The sequence below is a fragment of the Rhipicephalus sanguineus genome, chromosome 1, assembly GCF_013339695.2.
Source record: "Rhipicephalus sanguineus isolate Rsan-2018 chromosome 1, BIME_Rsan_1.4, whole genome shotgun sequence".
In the NCBI taxonomy this organism is placed as follows: Eukaryota; Metazoa; Arthropoda; class Arachnida; order Ixodida; family Ixodidae; genus Rhipicephalus; species Rhipicephalus sanguineus.
In genome coordinates, this window is record NC_051176.1 from 235,319,837 (window position 1) to 235,344,388 (window position 24,552).

The 24,552-nt window shown below is 41.9% G+C and overlaps 2 protein-coding genes and 1 non-coding gene across 3 annotated transcripts in view; 2 read left to right on the forward strand and 1 right to left on the reverse strand.

Moving 5' to 3' along the window:
- The first annotated feature begins 553 nt into the window (after window positions 1–553).
- Trnaa-agc (transfer RNA alanine (anticodon AGC)) lies at window positions 554–626 on the forward strand. Its single transcript has one exon. It is a non-coding gene; the product is annotated as a tRNA-Ala (tRNA).
- An 8,006-nt stretch (window positions 627–8,632) lies between these two features.
- On the forward strand, window positions 8,633–11,442 carry LOC119374990 (solute carrier family 25 member 44). The gene has a single exon (XM_037645191.2). It carries the CDS (start codon window positions 8,946–8,948, stop codon window positions 9,894–9,896), a length of 951 nt encoding a protein of 316 aa, XP_037501119.1. The 5' UTR covers window positions 8,633–8,945; the 3' UTR covers window positions 9,897–11,442.
- The window catches only part of LOC119374979 (ATP-dependent DNA helicase Q4), a 29,479-nt gene continuing 15,803 nt past the window's right edge, over window positions 10,877–24,552 (reverse strand). The window contains exons 13-22 of the mRNA XM_037645180.2: window positions 22,454–22,610; window positions 22,257–22,358; window positions 21,997–22,172; window positions 21,418–21,543; window positions 21,257–21,341; window positions 21,021–21,151; window positions 13,241–13,406; window positions 12,977–13,163; window positions 12,035–12,170; window positions 10,877–11,150 (exon numbers count right to left, since the gene is read on the reverse strand). Of these exons, the coding sequence (XP_037501108.1) occupies window positions 10,923–11,150; window positions 12,035–12,170; window positions 12,977–13,163; window positions 13,241–13,406; window positions 21,021–21,151; window positions 21,257–21,341; window positions 21,418–21,543; window positions 21,997–22,172; window positions 22,257–22,358; window positions 22,454–22,610 (1,494 nt within the window). The 3' untranslated portion in view covers window positions 10,877–10,922. The remainder of the gene's footprint in view (window positions 11,151–12,034; window positions 12,171–12,976; window positions 13,164–13,240; window positions 13,407–21,020; window positions 21,152–21,256; window positions 21,342–21,417; window positions 21,544–21,996; window positions 22,173–22,256; window positions 22,359–22,453; window positions 22,611–24,552) is intronic.

Below are 24,552 nucleotides of genomic sequence, written 5' to 3' on the forward strand. Positions count from 1 at the left end.
ACACACAGGTATATATATTTTTTTCTTTAATCTCACATAGCAAGTATAACGGTAGCGCGTCAATGATAAATACACGTGTCTGATGATGACTCATGTCGCGACGACATAACTCTTGCAAAAGTTCTTGACACTTAGAAAAAAAAACTTTGCTCTTTTGGTGCCGAGGTAACTGGAAATTTAAGCTATATATGCGGTGCGTTTTTTTTTTTTTTCACAATAAAATTATTGACAGTGTGCGTCTCCTTCTGTATGCCTGTAGTTTTTGTTCCTTGAAGTATCGAGCTTACAGTAGGCATTCTTGAAAGGGCGCGTAGAATGCATGCAATCATTACGGCTGACTGGCGTCGCTGCAGACCTGAAAATATCTGAGCGGCATGGTCTTTAACGGATAATGACCTTGCTTCAAGTCGATTGGAATGCGGAGCGGTGTGCCAGCAGTCAGTTAGTTGCCTCTGAATAATCTCTTATCTACGGCTGCCCTCGTTTTGCCCTAGTTTCATGCGGAACGCCCTGTGCACTAAGGGTACGTATTCCATTGACTCTTTTTTCCGTCGGGGGTGTAGCTCAGATGGTAGAGCGCTCGCTTAGCATGCGAGAGGTACTGGGATCGATACCCAGCACCTCCACTCTTTATTTTTTTTTTCTCAGATTTCATTCATGTACAGCTAGGCATCTAAAGATTACGAACGATATGAAATGGACAACAGATTTTATAAGTTGCTTTTGCAGTGTCTGCATGAAACTGGACTGCACAGTTAATTTCATTTAGACAATAAGCTAAGCAGCAAACCAAGAGAAAGAGAAAAAAAAAAACGTGAAGTTGCTTCGCCACAAGGGATGACCCTACCCGAAGACAAAGATGACTCGAAAGTGCTAAAGTTCCTTTGAATTCTCTTTTTGTTTTAAACAGCCTCATCAAGCTCGGAATTGTGGTATCTTGAGTCATTTGTACTCGCGAATGCACTGCACAAGCTGCGCGCTATGTACGTGGCACACGATGTTGTTGTTCTTTTTTTTTTTAACAGCGGAGCTGCTTAAGCGGACAGTTAGTCCGTGCAGAGCGAATAGGAAACTATTATCATCATGAACCGGCACGCGCTCTCTTCGTCCTCTTCTTCATCTTTTGCTTCGCTCCCAGAACACGTGCGCCGATTTGCCCGGCGTGGGATGCGATAACTCTGATGGGGGAGAGAACGAGTGCAGAAAGAGATAGAAAGAAAGAGAGAAAGATGTAGAAAGAAACAGACACATAAAAGAGATAGAAAAAAGAGAGAGCAAGACAGAAAGAGAGAGAATCAAAGAGGAAGAAAGAGATAGAAAGAAAGAGGAAGCGAGAAATAGAGAGAGAGAGAGAGAAAGGGAATGAAGTAGATAGGAAGACAGAAATATAAATAAACAGACAAAAAAAAGAGATAGAAAATCAGAGAGAAGTAGAAAAAGAGAAAGAAAGAGAGGAATAAATAAAGAGAAAAATAAAGAGAAACATGGCAGGCCGCCCCGCTCCGCACTTCCGTCAGGCTTGGCACCACCAGTGCAAAGCTGCCTTAATTTTTTTTTTTTTTTTTGTCAGTTGATCAAAAGACTGCAGACCAGAACATGAAATTAGTTATATTAGTTCTAACAATGGGTTCTCAGTCTTGTGTACTAATTAACCAATTCGTCCATCTCTCGCAGCCTCGCACTAGAAGAGCAGCTATGGGCAGTATATATATACGGGCCCGCGAAGCGGCCAGAAGGCGGGCTAGGAAACTTACCGTGACCTAATGGACCTCAATAAAGTTTTCCATCCATCCATCCATCCATCCATCCATCCATCCATCTCTCGCCGTCGCCCTTTTATCAGACTGATTTGTTTAAGTCCCCGCAGCTGTCTCACCAAGCTGTCGTATATACAGTTCAGGTAATATGACGACTAAAATTTTAGTTATCAATACCTGCAATCATACTTAGGGATTCCGCGGAAAGTGGCATGGCGACACTGATTTGCTCATAAACTATGGAGAAGTAAAGCAAAGTAAGAAAGTAAAGTTAAATAAATAAATAAATAAATAAATAAATAAATAAATAAATAAATAAATAAATAAATAAATAAATAAATAAATGTAGTGACACATACGGGTACCAGTGGAGAAACGAAGAAGACGGTTGTTGTGTTTGGTGCTCGTGCACGCTCCGCTTGGCCGCGCTGAGTGCTTTTCCGTTGCTGTTGATTCTATAAAACGCTCAACATGCCTATACTGTTGAACGCATACTATCAACATAAATAAACCATCATGTAGTAAACTTATAAATTTAAGATTTCGAAACATTTCTTTTGTTTTTTTTTTTGTTTTTTTTGGCTGCGTATATCCTGATCAGAAAAAGAAAGTTACATGTGCGGTTTTAAATTATGCTTTATGCGTTCAGGTACATAAGTTATTGTTTGAAGAGATTGCAGTAAAATCAGTTCGGGTAATTAAAAAAAACTTTTCTTTGTCGTCTTTCTTGCCTTTCCTTCTTCTATATATTTACAACATTCCCCATCCCCGCATGTATAAACCGCGCAAACCTTTGGTTGACCTGCCTGCATTTTCCTCTCTATTTCTCTCCCCTTACAAAAATATATTTAGACAGTCTATAGACACTCTAAAAATGGGTTTAGACAGTCTAAATGAATTTTTGTAAGTGTCTCTCGCTCTCTCTGTGTAAGCTGGACTGCGCATGCTCAAGTGAGTTCACAAGAACAGTTAGTTTCCATTAAGCTAAGCAAAGCAGCTGAAATTCGGACAAGCAGAAGTCGTCTTTGGCGACATTGGTATGAACTTATCCTCTCCCAACGCGTACTGGGCAGCCAGTCCGGTGCGACCATACTTCACCTCCCTGCATTTCTTTCTATTTACTTCTATGTTGAAACAGACTGCCACATGGAATGTACAGCACGGGTTTAGGTGCTAGATGGCTATACGTTGTTCGTAAGTGTACCTAATCAGAGCTAGCCTAAGAGACTGCGAACATCTCGATTAAGGCTGAACTCAGCCGTGTCAGCCGTAACTTCCGTGCTTTGTTTTACTTAAAGGTGTTATGCTCTCAGTAAATATGAATTATTTAGGATCGAATGTATTGTACCGTTTGCATTGCACAAGAGTGCACATAGCCGTCATTCCCAAAATCAGTGACTGCGGCCTCACTCCCTGACAGCGTACACCAAGCATTAGGGTTGCACGACGCAAAATCAGCGAAGGCCAAAGCCAACTTATCCGGGCGTAAATTTTGTCTGATTCGTTTTATTATAATAGGAGCTAGGGCGTGGCCGGCAAACAAGTGTTGCAACTGCAGAGCAACAGCAGCAACCAGTCATGTCATGGTAACGATATGAATACCGATGCTAGCGTGATGTCAGCCAAGAGTTCGCTCCGAAATGTGTGCATCGACATTCGCTTGATTTTGTCTCACATCAAAGCAAGCTCTTCGACACCACTAGTGGAAGAAATTATTTTATTTTATTTATTTGATTTGCATACACAGATGCGAAAAGGACACAGAGAAAAGAGGGAAAAAAGATAGGAGGAGAGAAAGAGGAAAGAAGATAGAAGAGTAAAAAAAGAATGACGAAGACTTGGGCAAAAATAAGTAAAAACACGAAAAAAAAAACGCCTACAAACGGGTGACCAGATTCGTTTGGTCTATAAAAGTCAGCAAAGCTCGATGGGCCTGGTCGCGTCGAGATACACAACCTCTCGGAAAGAGGTAATCGTCAGTGGTCGCGCACTTAAATCCGAGGAATTTATATTCCTTAATCAGCAGAGCCCGCTGCGTAAAAAATGCGGGACAGTGCTCAAGATGCTCAAGTGTTTCACAGGAGCCACAAACTGCACACAACGGAATGTCCACACGCCATTGGCGGTATACGCGTTCGCGCACCAATACAGACGAGGCAAGCCAGGACCACTAACACGGGGAGGGAACGATCCGTTCGCGACATGTTGGTCTGGGTGCTGCTTTAGGAGGTGGCGGCGAATAAGCAGACTAGCGTTGTCCATCATAGATGGAATTTCAGGGCAGTCACAATCATCATGGTTACAAGATGAAGCGAGGCGATCATCCTCTTCATTTCCAGCAATGCCCATCGAAGAAAGGTTAACAGCGGGCTTTCAGCTAAAAGCGTTAGTCGCTATAAATAAGTTTTTAGACGCTACCAATATCTTATGGAAAAGCTAGCTGACAGATATAAATCTTGTAACGTTTTCAAGAAAGTATGTATTTTGTTATGATTTATTTAATCTATCTGTTTGATACTGTAAAACCCGTGCTTGAGGCCATTACACAGAGGGTGTCACATGACACATAACATTCACACAAAAAAGAATAGCACATAGGAATAACAGATGAATAACCAGCATCGGAAAAATGAGAAACAAACAAACAGTGATTAGACAGATAGAAATCGACAAATAAATGCTCGCACCAGAATTTAGCGCGCATCACTACAGAGAAAACTGTCTAACGCATCTTCGAAATCGACTGACGTCGTATGTTTAACAACCGCATTGGGTAAACTATTCCACATTTCTATTGTGTCTGGGAAAAAGGAGTGACGGAAAGCATTCGTGCGTGTGAAATAAGATTGAGTAGTTCTACTATATCAAGACGATCACATCGCCTTCCAGGGGGCTGAAAATATAAACCCTTGTTTATTTTTGTTTGCCCGCTTATAATCTTAAAAATAAATCTGAGGGGATGTTTGCACCTGCGATATTCCAAAGACTCAAGCTCATCACAGAACTTTAACAAAGCCGTGACGGAGTGTGTGCGTCCGTGTATTTACCGCATATGAAACGGACTGCTAATTTTTGTATTATCTCGACGTTTGTTCTCAAAACCTTCTGGTGAGGCGACCACACAATACTAGCATACTTTATAAGACTAGCCGTATGAATGTTTTGTAAGCCTTTAGTTTTACATTAGGAGTGGCATGTTCCAGTTTTTTCTTTAGAAAATACGGTTTTTTATTTGGCTTAGAACAGATGTTATCTATACGCGAGTGTCATTGCAATGTGTGCACAATACTAACTCCTAGGTATTTGAAACAAGCGGCATTACTTAAAGGGTGATTTCCGATGTGATACGTGAAGGACAGTTCCCGCCCACTTGAGTGTAAATGTTGTCTTACTATAGTTTATTTCCATGTCCCATTTTTCACACTACTCATCTAATGCCTGCAAGCGCCTGTTCAGATTAATTTGATCACTTTCGCAAGTTACTGGAGAATAAATCGAACAGTCATCTGCAAAAAGTTTCATTTTAATAGAAGCCTCAACTATTGAACATATATCATTAACAAATGTCAGAAAAAGAATTGGTCCTAAAACAGATCGCTGGGGAATCCCTGAGTACACGCGTAGTGGTCTTGAAGTGTAGTTTTCCATTTTTACAGTCTGTTGACGCGTAGATAAATAGACATCTATCCATTTTAATACTGCTTCGCTTATTCCTAATCTTACAAGCTTGAAAAGTAACTTACGGTGAGAAATCGTATCAAAGGCTTTCCTAAAACCGACACAAATTACGTACATCAGTCTGCAGGGCATCGATGTTCGAATAGAAATCGTGGAGTGTTTCTGTTAATTTTGTGACCGCAGAAAGAACGTGCCTAAACCCTTGTTGGTTTGCGCAATGTAATCGGTTAGAATAAAAAAAAAAACTAAGAATATGTTTTGCTATTACATATTCTAGAACTTTACAGCAAACCGACGTCAAGGATACGGGCCGGTAATTGTTTACTAACCTACGGTTACCGTTTTTAAAAATCGGGATTACTACTGCATTGCGCCAGTCTTGTGGAAGTGATCGCGTCTCAACCGATTTTACAAATATTATTTCTAAATAAAACGAGACCCATTCGGCGTATCTCTTGAGAAACTCTGTTGGTAGATTATCCGGACCACTTCCTTTCTTCGCGTCTAGCTGACGCAGTAACTGAAAAACACCTTCACGGTTCATAATAACTGGTTCCATTGCGGTTGTTGCATCGCTGCTGATGAAGGCCCCTACTATCTTATCGCCTTGGTCTATTGTGAAAACGGACTGAAAGAAACGATTAAAAGTATCGGCTAGGTCTTCAACTTTTGTCAGGATACTCCCCTTGTGCTCGACCTGCTCAATTCTTTCATTTCTTTCACCGAAGTAACGCCAGAATCAGCATGGCGAGCTTCTAAGGACGTTGACAAGCGTTCGGTCAAATAACTTTTTTTTTTTTTGGAATTCACCAGGGCTTCCTTCAACTTGATTTTCATAGCTGCAACTTCCGTCGCTCGAGCGACGGAAGTTGCAGTTTAGAGAGACCGTCCTTTCCGGTAAAAGTAAAATACTTTAAAAAGGCAGATGACACTTCCATCGCGTGGACTTCTTAGAACTGCAATTATTTCGAGTGAGCATTACATTTCGAATTCATATGAACATCATCCATATTAAACGGCAAATAAAAGATTCAAAACAAGGAAAGAGAGCGCTCTCTTTCCTTTACCTGAATCTTTTAATTTGCCGTTTGATATGGATAATGCTGCGTGTTATCCAGGGATTTCGTTTACGCGTTTTCTTAATGCGAGTAGGAACAAAGCGATCAACGCAAGTTACGACGTTGCCTTTAATGCATTATGGGTGTTTCACGTAACACGAACCAAGGATTTAAGAAAAAAAAGGGGTGGGGGAGTTAACCACAACTGAATGAATCCAACGACTTGTGGTTTACCGTCATTTGGCGCTCTTTAGGGTATTTTTTATATTGCACTTAATTGGTTAATTAACTAAGGTCAATTAGGCACTCCAATCTCCAGCGCAATCTGTATGCATGCTTTACCTAATTTTCCTGGAAATATATCTTATTGACACCACATCCTAATGCGGAGGCGTAATCTACAATGCATTTCAGGAGGAACGTCCGGTGGAAAGGCGGACAAAATGAGCTGGTGAGTAGACAAAATCACGTAGCCTTGCGCTGCATGACCTCCAGAAGATAAACAAACTTGATTACTTTGTATATGACACAGCTCAACCTTGAACGTAACTATGACTGGACGTAATCCCACTCTTTTATTTGCTTCTGCAATGGTAAGCGGGCAAATTTCGTGGACGAAGTTCCTCCAACGATGTGGAGTTTATAGCACGTGTAGGTAATTTTTTTTCCATAAAAAAAAAAAAATGTGCATTTGATTATGTCACTGTCTTCAACAGAGTTTGATCTATAAGCGCCTCATGGAACTGAGGAGATCATAACCTTTGGAGTGGTTCCTGCTCGAGCAATTATGTTGACGAAGCGCTGAACGCATGAGGAGAAAGGGGGACACACAAGTGCATCATAGAATGTTGCTAGGTTTAAATTTCCTGAATTCTTTTCTATCATCATAATTTTATACTTACAGTAATGAATTGATGTATTGAAAATAATTTCCTTACGCGTACGTGGAACTGCGTTAAACTGAAATGATCTAATGAATGTAAAGTAATTATACACAAAGTTTTCGTGTTCGAAAGTGGTAATAAGATTGATTTTAAAAAGATATACTAAACAGCATGCGTGCCAACTACGGTGCATATTTGATCACCGTGCAACTAATGCTGGAGATGAACTGCTGGTGAGTAAAATTATGAGAGCTCTCTTGTCAGCAAACATGTTATGCAGCAACACCGAGTGACTAGAATAAGGAGCAAAATGTAAAATTACATTGGACTACAATTCAGCTTAGACGACAAGTTTAACGACTGAGCCGCTAAGAGTGTACCAGTGTACTTCGTTTCCAGAGTTGCACAGAATTTCGTTCGCTCACTGGTGCTGCTCTACGTAAACGATTCTTATGTATTGGCCCCCTCAGTGGTAAGTAGGTACATTTCGCGCGACGGGCGCTGCCAACGATGAGGAGTGTATCACGGATCAGCAAAGGCAAAAAGGCAACTTTGCATTTCATTAGATCACCGTTTTGCTCTAAGCGCGTCATACTGAAACTAAGGCTGCCCCACCCCCTCCGGCTACGCCATCGAAACACTCCTTTGGCTCTCTAGCTGTTTTCATGCCACAGAGTACCAGACCATACTAATAACGTGGGCCTATAGGTTTCTTACAAAGTTTGTAGGAAGCTCTTGGCTTCATCGGCAATTATTTTGGAAGTTATGCTTTGTGCACGGTGGAAGAATGGCTTTGGGAAAATGCGCTGTTCTTCGGTTCTGCTGCATGGTACTTGAGTCCGGTACGGGTATTGTGGTCTCCAGTCGGGCGCAAAGTGTTGCGCCCAACTTAATAAAAGTCCTCTCTTGACAAGAGTGTTGCAAGAGAAAGAAGCTAGCCCCGAAACTGTTCCAGGACACTGTAAGCGAACTCCAAAACAGCAACACGACCGGCCCAGGAAAGAATCGGTGTTGAACATCCAGTGCATTTGCCACTTATTTTGTAAAGTTTATTTCTTTAATTTAGCTTACTAAAGTCATTTTATTAATGCTGCTATAACTAAAGTAACGGCTCTCTCGGAGTAACAAAGCGAATCTCAAAGGCCAAGCCCTTCTGCACAGAAACGAAAGCGAAAGCACATAACGATACGTCACCGTCGCCATGTCTTGAAGTCGGCGATTTCTCATATTTGCCGCAATTGGCGCTGCAAGCGCAAGACAGGCGTACGATCGCATGATCAGCGTGCACTTAGCCGATTTATTGAAATGGTGCGCCTTCACGTTTTATGAAACATTGCGGAAAGTGTTGGATGTCTCCTTTTTTTCTCAAGGCCAGCCAGTTTGGTAAACGTGCGCGCTTTCCGCGATCAACTCGTTAACGTAACTATGTTTCTACATCCCTGTGATAGCTGCTTGGTGGACCTCGTGCACAGCCATGTCGAAATGCGGACGACATGAAGAGCGCCCGATTATTTATTGTACGTATTTGTACTTAAAGAAACAGCCGGATTTCGTACACATCTGCGAGCATGGAGGATCCAGAAATCCTTACGATAGAATGGGAAATGATGGACAAATCCCGATTCTTCATGTTCAGTATGATCAACTCGTTCACCTTGCGTTGCCTGGTGTACCCTCTGACGGTCATCAAAACGCGACTGCAAGTCCAAAAGCCGGGAAAGCTTTATACTGGTACGTTTGACGCCTGCTCGAAGATTCTGCGCTACGAAGGCTTCGGAGGTTTGTACAGAGGCTTTTGGATTAACACGATACAGATGTTCTCTGGCATCGGCTATATCTTCACGTACGAAAAAGTACGGGACATGGTTTCTCGACACGCCGACATACACGACCGACGTTTAAAGGGACTTATAGCTGGTGGCTGCAGTTCTCTCGTGAGTCAAACTATCATCACACCCTTTGACGTTGTCTCCCAACACATGATGGTTTTGGGCCGGTCGAGCAAAAGCGGCGGTACGGTCATGAACCCGCTCAACATCAGCGTCGACCTGAAGAGGAAGCACCTCATTTCTGCGGCCATTGTGCGCGAATTGTACCGGAGAGATGGCATCAGAGGCTTTTACCGAGGCTACTTCGCATCGCTACTGGCTTACGTGCCCGGCAGTGCGCTGTGGTGGATGTTCTATCCGGCCTACGCCGACGGGCTGCGGCGCGTGCTGCCCGGCTGGACGCCTCAGATGTTAGTTCAGTGCATGGCAGGACCCTTGAGTGGTATCACCGTATGCTTCATCACCAACCCGATGGACGTGGTGCGAGCCCGCATCCAAGTGCAGCGCATGAATTCGGTCACGCAGACCTTTTGGCAGCTCTGGACGGAAGAACGCTTGCGCATGTTCCAGATAGGCCTGTCGGCTCGCGTAATGCAGAGTGTAATCAGCTCATTTCTGCTTGCCCTGGGCTACGAGACGCTCAAACGGTGGAGCGTACATGATGAATACAAGGACAAGATTCGGTGGTAGTTCACCGCAAGCTTGTCATAACTTCCCCCTATAAAGGACTCCTTGCAAATTCCTGAGCGCTGACTTATTTCTATAAAGAATGATAGAGCAAACAAAACAGAGCTTATTTATGGAGTGCTTTAGTCGCTCATGTCATGCCTGACCACGTTGTGGTGGCAGACAAGCATTACATGCTTTAAGTGTACTAAGTTTGTTCTTTAACTTAGCCCAATTTCAGTTTGCTGCTGAAGTGAGTGAGCCGTTTTTATGAAGAGTACGTTGAACAGTACCCATCTAAGTATTTTCTCCTATGTTAGATGGAAACTGTGCCCCCCCCCCTTTCTTTTTGTTTAATATCAACCATTTTTTTCCATGCAGTCATGATTTTATCTGCCAAACAGGCCAGACATTGAACAGTGCAGCACATTGCCACACCCATATGTCATAAGTAAAAATTTTCATTAACATGAATTTAAATGTGTAAATTTCTAGTCTATAGGTTCATAAGAGCATTCATAGTTTTTATGTGCTAGTCATTTTCAGATATGCAGCCATGAAATGGAATGCTCAAGAAAATGATAGCCAAAAGGGCATCTGACATATGTGTACCCTGCAGATTTTTCGTTATCTCCTTGCGGCTTAGTACACTTTTAAGTAACCAGACAGTAACATGTTTTCACATGTGTTTTTATATTTTCATGCTGGAAGCGATATAAACTTGGTGTAATATTGTGACACTCATCAGGTATGAAATTGTAGTGCATATCATTGATGAGGCCAGCTTAAGTAGATGTAATTAACAAGCAAAGAAAAAATGAAGTGGAATAGCTAATCAAAACAGTCAAGACATTTTTCAGGTAGTTTGCTGCATTTTAAATTTGTAAGGATGCAGCAGTTAAGGTATTGTGAAGCATAAAACAGAATTGGCTTTTACATCAATAAATACTTTATTACAAAAGAATTAAAGCAATGTGTACTAAAAGTATAAAATTCTGTGCAAATGTGAACTGCAGCATTAAAAAGGCTGCAGGAGTTTCACTGCACAGTTCAACGCAGTGACAGAAGCTCTTTGTTTGCAATGTTTACTATTGTGTTGAAGTCAACGTCCAGGAAGGCTCTCCAAAATCGACGCACTCTTCCCCACACTTGTGCTGGAAAACATGGGCTCCCAATGCCATGAAATATACGTGCCACCGCTCGACCGTTGAACGAGTGGTCCCTGTGTTGCATCACAAGGTTTCGAATTTCTTGTCGAAGGTGGTTTAGGCACTGCTCCTGTTGGAAAGGGAAGGGGAAAGTGCTAAAATAGTGTGCCTGATGCTGAACTTTATTCAAGGCTGCAGTGATGTGATACTCCAACTCTAGAACCATAGTGTACCACAGTGTTTCATGGTAGCTTTTGGATACACTGTTTTCTTCTTTCATATTCTTGTTCACTCATAATGTGTTGCTGTAGGCTGACTCGCACACTGCAAACTAGCACAAACCTGTACAAGTACTGTGTTTCACAATATGGCACTGGAGTGGAAGCTTTGAAGTCTGATCACCTGATTAAGAGTGAGCAGATGATACTGCGATGTCTGTGGACACATGCATGATCGCTCTTTTGATGGCTCACACAAGCTGCAGCTTCCCCTCCAGAGTGAGAGTATTGTGAAATAGAGTATATACACGCCAGCATACTATTGGATATACGTTGTCTTCACCTGAACATACGAGTTGAGAAGTGCTGCAATAAATCTTGCATAAAGCTACCTGTAATGCTGCACCATTATAGTGCACACTTCACAGTTTTAAATCTTCAAATCACAGCTTTGATAACTCAAGCCTACATAGAAAAAAAAAGAGTGGCTTATTGCACTTATGGCATCCTTGCAGACCTAGGAAGATAAAAAGGTCTGATGGTATACTTTATGAGCAAGCTTAAAATTCATCGTGAATAAAACCACCTTGAACCTACCCCACTTCAGAAGCTTCTTGTGGGTAATTATTTATGCCCATGTTAGAGATTTACATCTGATTTTTTTTTGCTGCATGAAACAAGTATAAATTGTTCAACTGTTGTTGCCAACAGTGGAGCAATTTGGTATAAATAAGGGCATCTTAAATATGTCACCATGCTTTGTCATTTGAGCACAAGTTTTGGAAGTACTACTTACAGTCTGTGGAGGCTCTTCATCATCATTTTCCAGGTCCAACCTTTCATCAAAGTAATCTTGAATCAATTTCTTAAGTGAATTGCTTTTTTCAATGCTTGCTGTTTCTGCACATTCAGCACATTCTTCACAAGATGCACTGTAGAACAGAGAAACACCAGAAGTCTTGATGCAACTCTGAAATACTTCTTAAATGACATAAAAAAATAGCTGCTCTTGTGCTGACCTGGATATAAGTACTCCAACCAAGCAATACAAAGAGTCAAGTGTTGTGCACTCGGTGCATCATTTTCTCCGTGAAATTCCAGTATTGTTAAGTACTTGGCTTTTTAAATGCAGACATTATGAAGCCAAAAAAAAGCTTTATAGATTTTCATGCACTAGCTACTTCCTATGAAATAATGCAAGCCTTACTATCAGTATTACTCAGTTTTTAAATCGTGAATAAGCCATGTGTTAAAAGCATCATTGTGAAGGAAATCTTGAATCTTAGAAACCTTACAGCACACACAGACAAGGACAAAAGAAGGAAACACAAGACACAGTGTTGTGTCTTGCGGTTTCTTCTGTTGTCCCTGTCTGTGCGCTGTAACGCTTGTATGATGCAATACCAACTAGCTCACCAAGCCATCCTCGTGAAATCTTGTAGTGTCCAAAATACTCTTATTGGAAAATAATATCACGTGCAAGTACAGGACAACTGCACTGTTACAGTAAATATTGCTGAGCAACAACTTTACAGAACCAGTTTACTACTTCTAACTGCTACACATAATGTGCACCCAGTTTTCCAAATTGCATCCCCACCGCATCTTTGGTTAAAATTAATGTGGATTGAGGTACTAGTGAAGAAACACCTTCTGCGCAACAAGCAGTTCTCAGACAAAATGAGATAAGACATAAAAGCAGACTTGAAGGAGATGCACTAGAACTGCAGAGCATTACCTCTGAAAGGCTTCTTGCACTTTTTTTAGACGGGCAATGTCCATCTTCTCTTGCTTTCGTACTCTTTCATAGAGGTAATCCAACAGATGATCACAGTCCTCTTCAGTGAGAGTGGCCGAAACGTTCAGGTGGAAGGCAAGGTCAGAAAACTCCACAATGACACCTGATTTGCGCGAGTGTCCCGTTGCTGCGGGAAGGTGGCATCACCAGGCAACAATTAGTGCACTGTACAAGAGACTGCTGTTTTCTGTCACAGTCGCTCACCATGAAGCATAGTGTTGTCATACTCTAGTGTCTTCAAATCTCTCTTGACCAGCTTGGAATCCCAGCCCATACGTGCAGCCACATCCACAACAGGGAATGACAACGTGTTAACAGGCTCTTGTTCACGCTTCTCTTGCAGTGCCACTGCAGCTGCCACTGCTGCATTCTGAAAGTGGTAGAATTGCAGTTGCTGTTTACAGCATTCACCCTTGTGAAACCATGCACCTTAGGTTGTATAAAACATTAAGTGTGTGTCCAAGGGCTAAATCTGTGAAGATAAGATGGCTGGAACTGATGAGCAAAGTCATAGAGCAAGAAAAAAATGCTGGCAAGATTTCACTGGGAATACACAGGCATTTTCATTTGAATTCAAGACAGTACATTTATAATCTACCTTACATTGATAAAATTCTGTAACAATGTGGACTGGCCTTGTGAGGCATTACGTAGAACATCATTTCTAGCCTCATGAACTTGGCAACCCTCTTCAATGCTCTTGCCATGTCTTGGTTCAACATTAAAGAAAATGGGCCCCATTGCCAGCAAATATATCCTGAAGATAGAGTCAATTAAAAATGAAAATTTTAAGGAAGCTCTTTGTGGACTGTGCACATGCTTTCTTTTTTTGTGGAGCTGCTCAGTAATCAATGAAGAATACTGTTTTTGGAATCTTCGTAATTGGCCTAATTTATACTGATATGCCGCTATTTGACAGTACATTCTCTATTGGAACAACTGTTCCTGCAAATTTTAATACCATCGCTGTTATTCCTGGGGAGATCAATTCAGTTTTTGAAAAGGTGTGCTGCCGTTAAACTTGTTGAAAACAGGACTGTACATATATGCACTCATCTGCTCTCGGCAAATGTGTGTTTTGAGGTGTATGCCCTGCCACTGGATTTCTATAATACTCCCATAGGAAACAAAAAGCTTGTAAAGTGAAGAATCTTCAGGGAGACACTGTCAATATCCGTGTGGTTCCTTCCAAGTCAAGATATACTACCAACCAGTGCTAAATTATAAGGGTGACTAGAGAAGCTTTGAGATCAGCAGAAATGAAGATCAACATCCTAAAATGCATCATGCTTATTCTTGCACACAACCTTATTCGAACAGCGGCAACATTTTCTCTCCTCACTGCATTCACCGGGTACCTATTCCCTTTGTCTTTTAGTCAAAGTTCACCCTTATGAAGTTCTTGACACCAGCAGAAAATTGTTGCACAGGAAGGTACAAGGTCCCTGAAAGCCTGCTGCAAGCACTAAGGGATCTCACTTTTATAATAAATAACTTTTATGAAGCATAAAATATCACAGCATGAAAACTGTCTTCTTTCCGGCTTTATTGCAGATGGCAACAGTGCCAAGCAAACAGTAACAAATGTGGCCTTGTATAACTTCGCAATAAGGCCTGTCTGGGAAGATCACAAGGGGGGTGCTATTAAACATGCTTCTGGTTTGCTCGCTTCATAACGTAGCCTGTCTTGTTATGACGTAACACAGACAAAGCAAACATCTCGACTAAGAATGCACATTGTGATGTAAACAGGACCTCATATCTGATAAATGGTGAGTAAAAAAGACAAAGTAAAGCTTTAAAAAATAGTTTTGTTTTCTTTTTTTTTTTTCCTTTGCAAACTGGGCTTTGAGGTCAGCTTTTCCAGTTTTTGTACCTATATGATGGAAAGTCAAACCAATGTCCAGCGAAGTACTGATGGTGAATAGCACATATATGCTATAGCATGAAAGCATACTTTATTTTAGAATAAGCTTGCTTACACTGACGTTGCCCCATTATCGCTGCACAGACATTAAGCGAATTACTACCTCAAAAACAGTTCATTTGCAGTATGGCCTCATATTCTAAATGCTGAGGACACAGATGTTTTCGCATGCTGCCTCCAGGAAACTGCAGCTGCCACAACCTGATATCTAACTTACGACCTTAATATGAGCAGCGCAAGTTTCTCTTATATGTGCAGCAGTGTTTATTTTTCATGTTTTAGCTGTAAAACATCAAACGAGGATATATATAATTTTACAGAATAACAGGTATAGTAAAGAAATCATGCGTGATTCACGTGACACATAATACTACAATGTGAAATGTGTGGTTCATTTTTCTCTCTATTAAGAAGAAGTGGCAACGCTACTCGAGTATGCTGCTTTTATATAACAACCTGTCCATATCTTCTGCTTCTGTGTGCAGAGCCAACAAGGAAAAAAAAAGGCTGTAAGCATGACACAATGATGATGCACAAAGACAAGAAAGAGTGAGGGGAAGCTGACACAACAGAAATTGGGCTGCTTTGATCGCATCTATTTAAATGCTGGGATAAAATAATTTCCACTAAGACAAAATGCTTTCGCGCGCAATATTCAAAAAGACAGCAAACTTTACAATTCAGTGCTTTTGTTCTGTCCGTGTAGGTGGAACTATGAGAAAACTTTCTAATCGTGAAAATAGTATTGAATTTGCAGTTTTCTGCGGCTTATTGCAGCAATTCATGTGTATAAAACTGTGGAATACAGCTGCTAATTCTTGAGCCACATGTGCTCAGATCTCAACATGGTTTGAAGATTTTGCTGACTTTATTGACATTCACAGTGCCAAAAAGAAAAAAAGAACAATAATTTATGAACTTGGTGCAGTGATTCTGCCTGCTTTATTGCAAAACTATAGGTTGATATTTTGAACTGCGGCTTCTAGTTTCTTCAGCCACATAGGTTCAGTAGCTTCCTCCAAAATGAGCACAAGTACGACCTAGTACCTGAGTGTTGCCTAATTTCAGTTGCAATAATAGCAAAACTACAAGGCATGAATAGATGACAGTACGCTATAAACAGATATTCTGTAATGTATGACAGCTCCAAAAAATCAGCTTTCTCTAGCACATAGTTTCCAGACTATTTACAATAGAAGTTGTTACATTTGGCTATATTCAAATGCAAAATAGCACTAAGGTGAATGTCCAACATTCCTGAACTGTCAATGAAATAGACAAATATGTCCTAAAGTTACAGTGCAAGTCACAATGTTGAAACTATGGTACGTTCTTTAAGTTATGGTCACAAAACTGTGACACAGTTAGCCAAGACTGCACACCTTGCACTTAATCTTGGGCATTTGTCCACTGCTGTGGTACAGTGGTTACGATGCTCAGCTGCTGACCCAAAGGTCACAGGTTCAATGCTAGCCGTGGCGGCCACATTTTCAACGAAGGTGAAATGCTAGAGGCCCATATACTGTGCGATGTCAGTGCATGTTAAAGAACACCAGATGGTTTAAATTTCCGGAGCCCTCCATTACAGCGTGCCTCATAATAATGTCATGGTTTTCGCATGCAAAACCCCAGATATTATTATTATTAATCTCGGGCATTTATTTCTTAGCTTTACAAGCTGACCTGTTTGTATATATACACATACACACATGTACAACTTTACACAACTAGCAAAACAGCTGCCATGGGTGCTCGAAAAGTGACTGACAAAAATAGAGTGTCGGTCATAGCAAGATCCCAACTTTAAATGGTTCTTCACCAGGCCCCATTCAGGAATTTCGTATTATACAATAAATTTTTTCATGCATCATACTAGGAAGCATTTTGCTGTAAGTTTTTCAAAAGGGTAAATAGAAGTAAATGTTGCAAGGCAATGGTGCAAGAAGGCATACTACACTCCCCACAGCAAAGATTCTAGCTGTTTTGACAAATGCCTGCAAGTGACTATTCCTTCTCTTCCTTCACCCATATCTCAACAGAGAGCACACATTTGTGCCCCAGGCACTGTCTTGCTTTTTTTACCTCCCCTTCTTTCTTTCTTCTAGGCATTGCAAGTGGCAGCTTCATACACTTTGCATTTTATGGAAATCTTCAAGTAATTTGCATTGCTGCTGGCTGTTAACTACAGGCGGGGTCTTAACGCGATAGGTGAAGCTTATAACAGTTTCCTCACAGGTGATGAGGCTGGCTGCTCTGAGAACATTGATGCAATATTTTGCAGACACATTAGCTATCCGTGCAGTTTCTTTGTATGAAGTATCCAAACATAGTGATATACAGATACTGTTCAGGCAGATGGGAGCAGTATTCTTCTAATGCACTGTTCTTGAGAAGTACATTTTGGCTGGCTATTGGGAAAATAATTAGTTACACGAATGAACTTGGCCAAGAATATCATGATGGCAGATGTGAATTTTAAATTTGAAAGTTGCAGATGAAGAAGGCAGGAAGTCTTCCTGGCACCACACAAGACTGGTGGCAGCAGATGACCTAAATGCATTTTTGCACTTGTTTAGAAAATGCTCCTGCACCACACAACTGCAGTAGTTATTAATGTGAGTTAGCAGATGTGACCACATGCCTCTTATTTCTAGGTGAACTTCCTGTAAAAAAAAGTTGGGACTCAGATTGTTAGAAATGAATATAGGAGCTCTTCACAAAATCTTATTTCGTTGCAAGTTGCGAATAAATAACTTTACCCCCCAAAATTGTCATGCAAAAAATAATGCCATTACTATTCTTCATTTGTACCCAGAAGACAAACCCTGAACTGCTTCTGATAATGACAACAGGTAGTATCACATTACTTGGGTAAACAGGATTCATACAGACCTCAAACAAGAAAATTTAAGGATATTCAAGGAATTTCAAGGGCCTGTCTCATGTTTTTCAAGGACTAAAGAACATCATCCAAATGAGAATTTTTTTTACTATAACTATGTTTCAAATTCTGACTAAATTTATCGCACTTATACACATACAGTTGAAGCTCAATTTAACGAAGTCATCACCACGGTCATATTACTTTGTTAAATCGGGAAGTTTGTAAAATCGAGAAAGGGGTTTTTCAGTCGGTTTGAAACATAAAATTCGAACATAGAGACACCTAAAATCTACTACGACATTGTTTTTGCAATAAGCCACGCGTGCTCATGTGAACAGTCTGTTCAGGTGTACTGAACATTGAGCTTCACATACCGTATTTACTCGAATCTAAGCCGATGTTTTTTTCGAAAAAACGATGTGCGAAAGTGGGGGGGGGGGGGGTTTGGCCTAGATTCGATTACCATGATTAAGTTTTTTTTTCTAGCCTTGCAAATTTCGGGGGTCGGCCTACAATCGAGGGCGGCCTATATTCGATTAAATATGGTATGTGGTCTAGGCGATGCAGGCCAGGTAGACAGTCACGTGAAATATGACATGCAGCCGAAATGCAAAGACGGGGAGAATGAATGCAGTGATTATGCAAGCAGGGCGAGCAAGAAAGTTGCGAGGAGACAATCAGTGTCATCTGTCGCATAAATCATGAAATAACGAAAACACAAAGTAGTGTTCCTGTGGGAGCATTGACAGGAACAATAAAGCACCGCCATCTGGTACGTAACAGCGTGACTGTTCAGTCCACTGTTCCATGGATGAAGGTGGCCTTGTCAAACTAAAACCAGGCTCGTGACTATGGGTGACAGATGTTTTAATGCAATAGTGTTAATGCTCGCACTTGAAGAAAAAAAAGCCATCTGTGTAAAAAATAGAAAAAAATGAGTGCTTCTTTTTACTAATTTATTTCATAAAAAACTTCGTTAAATCGGTTTTGGTTCCAAGTTAGTTTCGTTAGTTCATGTTGACAACAACGTTGAACCGTACGAGTACAGTACCCATGGATTCAAATGAGATCAATTTTTTTAGCATAACGATTGGTAGTCGCAATTGCTCGAGGTAACTATGTCATGTCGCGACAAATCTGGTCTCTTAAGATAATGTTGGCTCTAATCTACGCATTCCAGTCAAAATTACACCGATATGATCCGAACTTAAGACAGTGGAAACCAAAGTATGTGCGTCACTGAGCCCTAAATTGTTTTATTTCAATCCATGAGTGCTGTACCTGCTGAGGAATGCAAATTTCTTCCTTAGATTTGGAACTACATAAAATTTGCTTTTGTTAGATCGAGCTTTAACGGTATTATTATACTGTAGAAAAGCCTAGCCTTGATGCCATCTGAAGTAGTTCCCAACACACAACAAATGTTCAGGACAGATGCTGACACTTCTCCAGTATTAGCAAGGCTTGACATTGTTACAGTGTACTAACCACATGCATCGCTCGCTTGACAGGGAAAAAAACAGCATGAATGCAGGAGACAAGAGTGAAGTGGTAAGGAGGTAAGTCGGGAGAGAGAGAGAAAGAGAGACAAGATGCACTGATGGGTGAGGAGTGAAATGAACGATAGGACAAGGCATGGACAAACAGAATACATGCAAATTCGCACGGTGTATTGTTTCTGAAATGGAAAGTTTGCTGCATCAACACTAATCTACAACAGAAAGCAGGTCGCACTGCGAACTTGAGACTGCACGGGTCCTGAAATTCAAGGGTTTTCAAGGACAGAGAATACAATTCCAGGACCTTCAAGGGCCTTGAAAATGTACTTTTCAAACGCAAGGGTTTTCGAGGTTTTCAAGGACCTGTACGAACCCTGGACCATAAAGGGAGGGAGGGTGAGAAGGGGTGGGGTGTAAGATTGTCCTCTAAAACCTTTTTTTTTTTGACCATTCATTTTTGAGTTTGTTAATTATGTGACATGTGCACACATGCACAGAACACAGCAAAAGGCAGTCAAGTTGCAAGCAGTGTGGCTGTGCCACAAGTATGCAGTTCTTAAGGGCTAGCTTACTAACAGAAAAATGTTGGACATGTATGCGGTTGCATTAGTGTTTTAGCTTGCTCCCAGTGAAAATAAGCTACCGTCAGCAGCATACCATATTCAAGAAGACAGCATCCAAATACCGCAAGGAAATAAGAACAACAAAAAAAAATCTTTCACACAAAAACTCGGGTTACCATCTCCATATGTGTACTAGAGGTGTGCACGGGCTCCGGGTAGCCCGAAAGCCCGAGCCCGACCCGGCCCGCGGGCCGGGCTCAGGCGGGCTGACGTATTTTCACCTCGGGCCCGGGCCGGGCTCGGTCTACTTGGAGTATTATCGGGCCGGGCTCGGGCTCTGCGCGAAGCCCGACTCAAGCCCGAAATATAGAGAATGAGCGCGAATTGTTTTCCAGCACGCATACAGGGCCTTTTCCGCGACCGCCCTTTACCGCTTTTCCTTTCCATTCACTACTTTAAGCAAAAGGGGAGCAGGTAAAGCACTGCCTCTGTTGCACTTCGACAAACAGAGAAGTAACACCACCTGAGCTAGTGACGGCGCCACGCGACTGTTCGCATTAAATTTAAGGCCAAATCCCATATGAGTGAAATGCACGCGACAGCGACGAGCGACCCGACGTAGATCGCCTTCGTGCAAGCTGACGCTTGCATGGGCATACCCCATACACGTGGCGGGTTTGGCGAGCGAACTCCATTGTTGCTGGCATGAGGCCATCTACTTGTATAGAAAAAGTGCCGCGAACAGTCTCTATTAGAGACTGTTCGTCGTGTGTCGTTTGATCATATTTGATATGCTCAATAAAATGCCAAATTACCGGAAAACGATGCTTTGTTTTCACAGCGAACTTTCGAAAAGCCGGGCTGGGCCGGGCTGGGCTCGGGATTGTGTTTTCGTACGTCGGGCCGGGCCGGGCGGGCTCGCAGCCCTTTGCCGTCGGGCTCGGGCGGGCCTTCGACAAAGTCAGCGGGCCCGGGCTGGGCTCGGGCTCGGAAATACGGCCCGTGCACAGCTCTAATGTGTACTACTTTAATGTTGAAGAGATGAAGTTTAGAAACATAAAATGAATGTTGATTACAGCAATTTTCTATTTGACAGCACGAATTTGCTCACCTTTGATGCAACTGATCTCAGTTGCTGTGGGCCGCCATAGCACTTGATTGTGCACGTTGCATACACTTTGTTCAGCACTCGCACAACTTTACGAGGATGGAACTCCAGAAAGCACAACAGTGTGAGGATATCTTAGATTTAGGGGTAGAAAACAGATGTGCGATTCGCAGTGTTACTGGAGACACAATTATTCACGAGCACAAGGAAGAAGTGTAGAAAAAATAAAGAGGACTTACTCTCCTCTTTCAAGTCCAGCTCCTCCACAGCTGCATCAATTGGAATAGCAATCTCGTACATGGAATTTTGATCCAGCACGGGAGCCTAAAAATCGTGCACAAGTTCTCGCAACCAAATGACATCGCATAGAATGACCAAGTAGAGAAAACTGTGTACGTACAGTATTACCCTCAGTTTTTCTCCTTTTCGCGAGAGGTGCAAACACTTTCTTAAGGAGTTTTCGAATGACGTGCCGATCCACTGAGTTTGCATATATGTGGCGCTTCAACTCATTTTGATCTTTTTTCTGGAAGGGGAGAAGATGGGATGTCAAGGCCAAAGTAACTTACCATCACCATTTGTACCCTTCACCTTTACGTAAAATATCATGCGATACAAAAAAAAAATAAAATAAAGAGCAAGTGTGAATCTATTCTGATGTATTAGCTGGCCATTAATGATGGCTTCCAGATAGGGTTCTTTTAAATGTTGCCCCTCTACTACCAAATTTAGTTCTAAGTGCAGCGTAGCTACTCGCCTCAGACATTTGAATTAAGAATATTAGTTCTAGAGTTATAGCCACTTACAATCATGAAAATTTGTAACATATGAAGTGTAACATGTACAACACATACTTATTAAGCTGGAACCACTTCCAGATTTGTAATTATAATTTGATTCCTCCTTGAGCTCATGTGCACTGTAGAGACAACCTGTTAACAAGAAAAGTGCAAGACCAATATATGCAACATATACCAACCTCAGGCTCCAAAAATAGGTGACAGTGTGACGTGAGACCATCCCGTCCAGCCCGTCCTGCTTCCTGGACATAGTTCTCAAAGCTCTTTGGCATGTTATAATGAATGATTGCTCTGATGTCAGCCTTGTCAATCCCCATACCGAAAGCGACAGTTGCTACAACCACACGGAGCTTACCTGCAAACAAAGCACACAAGGAGCGGCTTTGTTTCTTTGCTTTAGTGAAATGTCATGTGCTATGGTTTGTGCTGACAGTCTTACCAGTCATAAACTTTTTCTGTACTGAGCGCCGCCTGAATGGTGTCATTCCGGCATGATATGCCTCTGCATCCCAGGCCAGGTAGGACCGTCTACCTTTGGCGGCTGCAATAAAGCATTGAAAAATCTATGCTTTAGAAGAAACACCAGACAGTATTAATTAGCATGACATGTGCCATGTGTCTTCTTTTGTTGCTTACCTTTTGAGCTGTTTTCTCTGTCAGTTTGCTTTTCAACATGCTGCAGGCTGGTGCGAATTAATGAAGCTAGCCGTTCTGTCTCCTCCCTTCGTGTGCAGTAAACTATGATGCTTTCACAGCTGCCAATCCTGCTTCCCTTTAGAAGCTCTATAAGAGCCTGCATACAAGTTAAAGAATGAAATTAGAGAATGTTAGAGATGGGCAATCTCCACTTTACGAGGTTTTTCTACATATATCTTATTGGAAGGCACAAAACCTGAGTTAGGCTTTAAAGAGATGCTACAGGGGAATATTAAGTTAAGCTGCATCAGTAAATTACACTTTCGCAATAGCAACCCTCTTATGGTGAGAGGAGGCTTGGCAAAATATCAAAACGGTAAAAATGAGAGGGGTGGCAGTGACACATTAAAGGGAGACAAAAGGCAAATAACACTTTATGTCAGAGTGAAAGCTCAATGTATGACAACTTCTAAAACGGCAATATTATCAACAGCAGTGCCCTACTTACCGAGAAATTAAGCTAAATGCATCACATGATGAGCGCCACGAGTGGGACATTGTCGAAGTGATCCCGATGACGTATGAGAGTCTGCCTACAATAAATCACTAGTAATCAAACTAGCAGCAATAAAAAAAGAACCTTTCGTGCATCAAAAGACGTAATAAAATGCTGTTTGTTCGTTTCCGTTTGATTCATGGAAAAAAGAACCTCTGTGGCGTTGCCATGGGGAACGGGGCGCGTGGTTCAAAGGTTCCGTTTTCGCCGAACTGCGCTTCGCCTGGCGCCCTGCTTCGCTCATGCGGTCGCGTCTCGGTGGTAGTTTCAGGATCGCGTACTGCCGCGTGTGTTTTGCACACTCGTGAAAGTCGCTCTGACAGAAAGTTCGACAAAATGCCGCATGCAACGATGCCGGCACTACGAGCCCTTAGCAGCATACCCCGTTCATCAGGGCTCAAGTCGCTGAATTGGAGCCCAGCGTCGCGAGCCAATGTCTCGTTGTCAAGTTCTCCGTCCACATCCATTGCAGCGATTGCGGCAAGCTTCGATGGCTTCGATGGCCGTTGTTGCTGCTGTGGGTTTCGCTACTTTCGCTCTGCTGCTACTAGTGTCGGCAGCCGCGCAGTAAAGGCGGGCAACATTGGGCACGGCAGCAGTGATGTATGAAAGTCGGATTTCAGGCGGGTGATTTGAAGTGCAATAACGCGATGTGGACCACTAAAACATGATTTTATTTCAAAATAAGCACTTCCTTGGCATAAAAGTAGCACTACGAGGTTTCTGGACTGCTATTTCAACAATCAACGTCGACTTAAAGGGACACTAAAGAGAAACAATGAATTTATTTAGATTGATAAAGTGTGCTCAGAGAACTCTTGTAGAGTTTATTTCACCACCATAGGTTTACTATTAGAGGAGAAAACAAGTTCAAAGTTTCATTTCTAAATTTCGCGCCGAACTTTGTAATTCATGACGTAAGAGATTTCAAAGAGCATTTAATGTATTTTGGCGCCACTGCCTCGACGAAATTTCCACAAACTCGTTATGTCAATCTCTGGCCCCCTCAGAGGACAATGTATCTCGATTTAACCGATTAGGAACTACGTAGGCCCAAGCAGGCGCCATCAAAAATATGTGACGTCACGGCAAATGGTGCGGGAATTCCAAGGTGGCGTCGCCACCTGTATTTTCTTTTTGCGCATTTTCTCGCTTATCAAGCGTGGTGTTTTTGGTATCGTGGAAGACTACTTTACTAATGCGAGAAAAATCGTTTTGCTCTTTAGTGTCTCTTTAATATTTGCCTTTAGTGTCGCTTTAACGTAGCGGCACCATGGATCTTCATGCGTGGATTTTCTCTGCATATACAAGATTCTAGTTAATTGTTGACGAGTAGAGAACTGCTCTGCATTGAACCAAAGAACCTAGCAAACTTTACCTGTGCTACTCAGATTTGACGGTATATTTTGAAATTTGCCATGCCACACTAACATTGCAGAGCTGAGGTGCAGCATGACATAAAAAAGAAAACAAGGGCAGTTTTTCGTTAAATGAGAGTAATTTTTCGAAGAATGCTACACCTGTCAATACTAATTTAGTGCCA